This window comes from Lagopus leucura, unplaced genomic scaffold, assembly GCF_019238085.1.
Source record: "Lagopus leucura isolate 7727_CA_CO unplaced genomic scaffold, USGS_WTPT01 33567-0_obj-0_obj, whole genome shotgun sequence".
NCBI classification, from domain to species: domain Eukaryota; kingdom Metazoa; phylum Chordata; class Aves; order Galliformes; family Phasianidae; genus Lagopus; species Lagopus leucura.
Genome location: NW_024962703.1, coordinates 1 through 3,114, shown reverse-complemented (window position 1 = coordinate 3,114; position 3,114 = coordinate 1). Strand labels below are relative to the sequence as shown.

Sequence of the window (3,114 nt, the reverse complement as noted above, 5' to 3'; positions counted from 1 at the left end):
CGTCGTCGCGTCACCTCCGCGGGGACCCCCGGGGACCCCCAGACCCCGCAGCACCGCGCGGCGCCCGCTGGATTCCAGCAGCTCCTTCACGCGCTCCGCTCCCACCTGGGCCTCCAGCAGCACCGTCTGCGTCTCGGGGCGCAGCTCCAGCAGCCGCACGCCTGGAAATTGGGGGCGGGGGGAGATGGGGGGTGGCAAAGTGGGGGGGAACTGAGGGGCACAGAGTGGGGCTCTGGGGCGCAGCTCCAGCAGCTGCACACCAGGGAACTGGGGGGGGAGATGGGGGGGTGGCAAAGAGTGGGGGGAAGGGGGGAACCGAGTGGGGCTTGGGGTGCAGCTTCAGCAGCTGCACGCCTGGAAATTGGGGTGGGGGGAGATGGGGGGGTGATAAGGAATGGGGAGATGGGGGGCACGGAGTGGGGCTCACCTGGGGCGCCCTCCAGCGCTGCCCGCACGGCTTCGGCGCAGCTCTCACAGCTCATCTGCACTGCAAACTCCATCTGGAAAAGGGGGGGATGGGAGGAGATGGGATGGGATGGGATGGGGGAGGGGTCTGCGCCCCCAAACGCCCCTTCCTGGGTTCCCCCCCCCCAAGCGCCCGCTTATGGGACTCCGCACCCCCAAATTCCCATTTGTCATCCCTGCGCCCCTCAGAGTTCCACAGATGCCGCCCTTCCCCCTCCTCTTTAATGGGGTTCTGCCCCCCCTAAATGCCGTTTCTCGGCCCCTGCGCCCCACAAAGTCCCACCAGTGTACGGCCGACTCCCCAAAACGCCCCTTAGCGCCGCCCCACAACCCCAAGCCCCCATTTAAAGGCACCTCCGCCCCGCAAACCGGCATTAACGGCTCCACGCGCCCCAATGCTCAGCCATGGGTCCCTGCGGCCCGCGAACAGCCCCGCATGGCCGCCACAACCCGACACCGCCCTTAAAGGGGCCGCGCACCCCCGAACGCCCAGACGTGGGGCCCTGCACCCCACAATGCTGCCGCCTGTGAGGAACTGCGCCATCTAAATTGCCACCTACGGGCGCTGCGCCCCCAAAATGGCTGCGAGCGGAGCCCCCGACCCCTAAACCCGCTCCGCCCGCCCCCAAAGCGCCGCCCCCGCCGCTCACCGTGCAGCTCGACCCCCCGGACCCCGCCATGACGGCGGACTCTGAACTCCGCGCGCTGCGCAACGCTCTACTGTCACTTCCGGTGCAATGCATTGGCGTCACTTCCGGCGCAGAAACTGAAAGCGTCGGATGCGATCGGTATCACTTCCGGCGCAGCGATCGGCATGGAAACGGAGCCTCGGGGAGTGTGGGCGATAGCGGCGCCTTGTTTACACGTCACTTCCGGCGCTCCGGTCGCCATGGAAACAGAGACGCTGTAGGCCTCGTGGAGCGCGGTCCGGAGGCGGCGGGAAGCGCTGGGGGTCCCGGGGGCGGCAGGGGGTTTTCGCGCGGGAGGATTCCGGCGTTTGGGGGCGCGCGGCTGAGGTGAGGCCCGCGGCGTCGCACCGGGCCGTTCGTTTTCTTGGAGCCCGGGGCCGATTTTCCGATGACGGCGGATTTTGACCGCAGAGCGCCGTGCGATGGCGGCGCCACGGAACCGCCGGGAAGGACGGAGGAGCTCCGCGCCGCCGCCACGAAGCCCCCGGCGACCCAACGCGGCCCTTCCGGACGAGCCCCTCCCGCCCCGCCGCCGCCTGCGGCCCGACAACCCCGGGTAACGCGGGGCTCCGTTCCGCTCAGCGCCGCCCCGCTGCTCACCGCCGTCACCCGCCGCCCCGAGGACCGCGCGAGGCTCCACCGCCTCCGGACGCCGACCGAGCCGCCGCAGGAGCCGCGCGGAGCCCCGCCGGCCGTCGGCGTGCGGCTCTGGTGGCATCCGGAGCCGATGGAGGGCGCGGTGAAAGCGGGCCTGGAAGCGGCGCTGGGCTCTGAGGCGGGGATGGAGCTGCTGGGTGGTGGGAGGCGGCGGCGGCGGCCATCGCGCAGCGACACAAAGCTGCAGCCGCTGCACGGCCACGCTGGGACTCAGCCCCTGCACAGCGACACAGAGCTGCAGCCGCTGCCGGCCCACGCTGCCGTGCAGCCCGAGGAGTTTCCCCATCGCCGCCCGGCCCCCCCCGAGGCTCTCCGGGATCTCCTGGCCCGGCTGGGCTCGGCGCTGCCCGCCCCCTCCTCGCGTTTCCACGCGGAGCCGCTGCTGGAGCCGGCAGCCACCGACCTCGATCTGACCGCAGGGCGATCCCAGCAGCAGCCCGGGGCGGCTCCGAAAACCCCCGGAGCGCCGCCACGACCGCGGCAGCTCCTGCACGACTACCGGCGATTCCTCACCGCCGCCGGCTCCGACTTCCTCCACGCCATCTTCAACCTCAGCAGCGCCGACGGCGACGAGGAGCCGCCCGACGAGCGCCCGTGGGGGACGGCGGAGCCCCCGCCTGCAGCCCGGCTGACGGCAGAGCCGCCGCCTGCAGCTCCGACGCCCAGCCCTGAGGAGCTGCAGCACCGCCTGCACCGCCTCTGGGCCGCCCTCCAGCTCCCCGCGGCCGAGCGCTTGGCCATGGCCACCAAATACGGCCCTGCGGCCGCCCGGCCGCGACTGAAGGCCGCCTTGGAGCTGTGGGAAGAAGCGGCCGCTCTGATCCGCCGACGGGAGCGGCTGTTGGCTCTGCTGGAAGGGCTGGAGCTCCGAACTTCCGACCCCGACCGCTTCTTCCAGCGCCGCCCCGGGCTCCCGTCCTCGGCCGCCCTCCACGGGGAGACGCGAGCGCGGCGGCGGCTGAACGCGGAGGTGCTGCGCTGCGAGGAGGAGCTGCGGGGGAAGCTGAGGAGGCTGCGGGAGGAATTCGGGGACGCGGTGACTCTGAAGGGACGCGGCTACGAGGAGAAGCTGCGGAGGGACCGGGCGGAGATGCTGTACCGGCTGCAGCAGGGCCGGAGAGCCGCCGCCATGGGCGGCATCGTGCGCTCGGAGCCGGGGCGGCGGTGAGGCGGAGCTCCGTCAGCCCGCGGCCCCGTCGCCTCCGCGTTGCGGTCCTACGAATGGAAGCGCCGGATTTGGGGCCGCGGACGAAGAGCTTCATTGGTTCCGAACGACGAAGCGGCGGCCGCAAAATAAGGGGGG

General features: G+C 71.8%; 1 protein-coding gene across 1 annotated transcript; it reads right to left on the bottom strand.

The window, feature by feature from the left end:
- Nucleotides 1-5: 5 nt before the first annotated feature.
- Nucleotides 6-1,399, bottom strand: LOC122190738 (copper chaperone for superoxide dismutase-like; the record flags this gene model as incomplete). The annotated part of the gene is made up of 3 exons (XM_042890829.1): nucleotides 1,116-1,399; nucleotides 428-500; nucleotides 6-161 (listed from the first exon to the last, which is right to left on the bottom strand). Coding segments are annotated over exons 1-3 (322 nt in total), but the record flags the coding sequence as incomplete, so codon positions are not given.
- Between the last annotated feature and the right edge of the window lie 1,715 nt (nucleotides 1,400-3,114).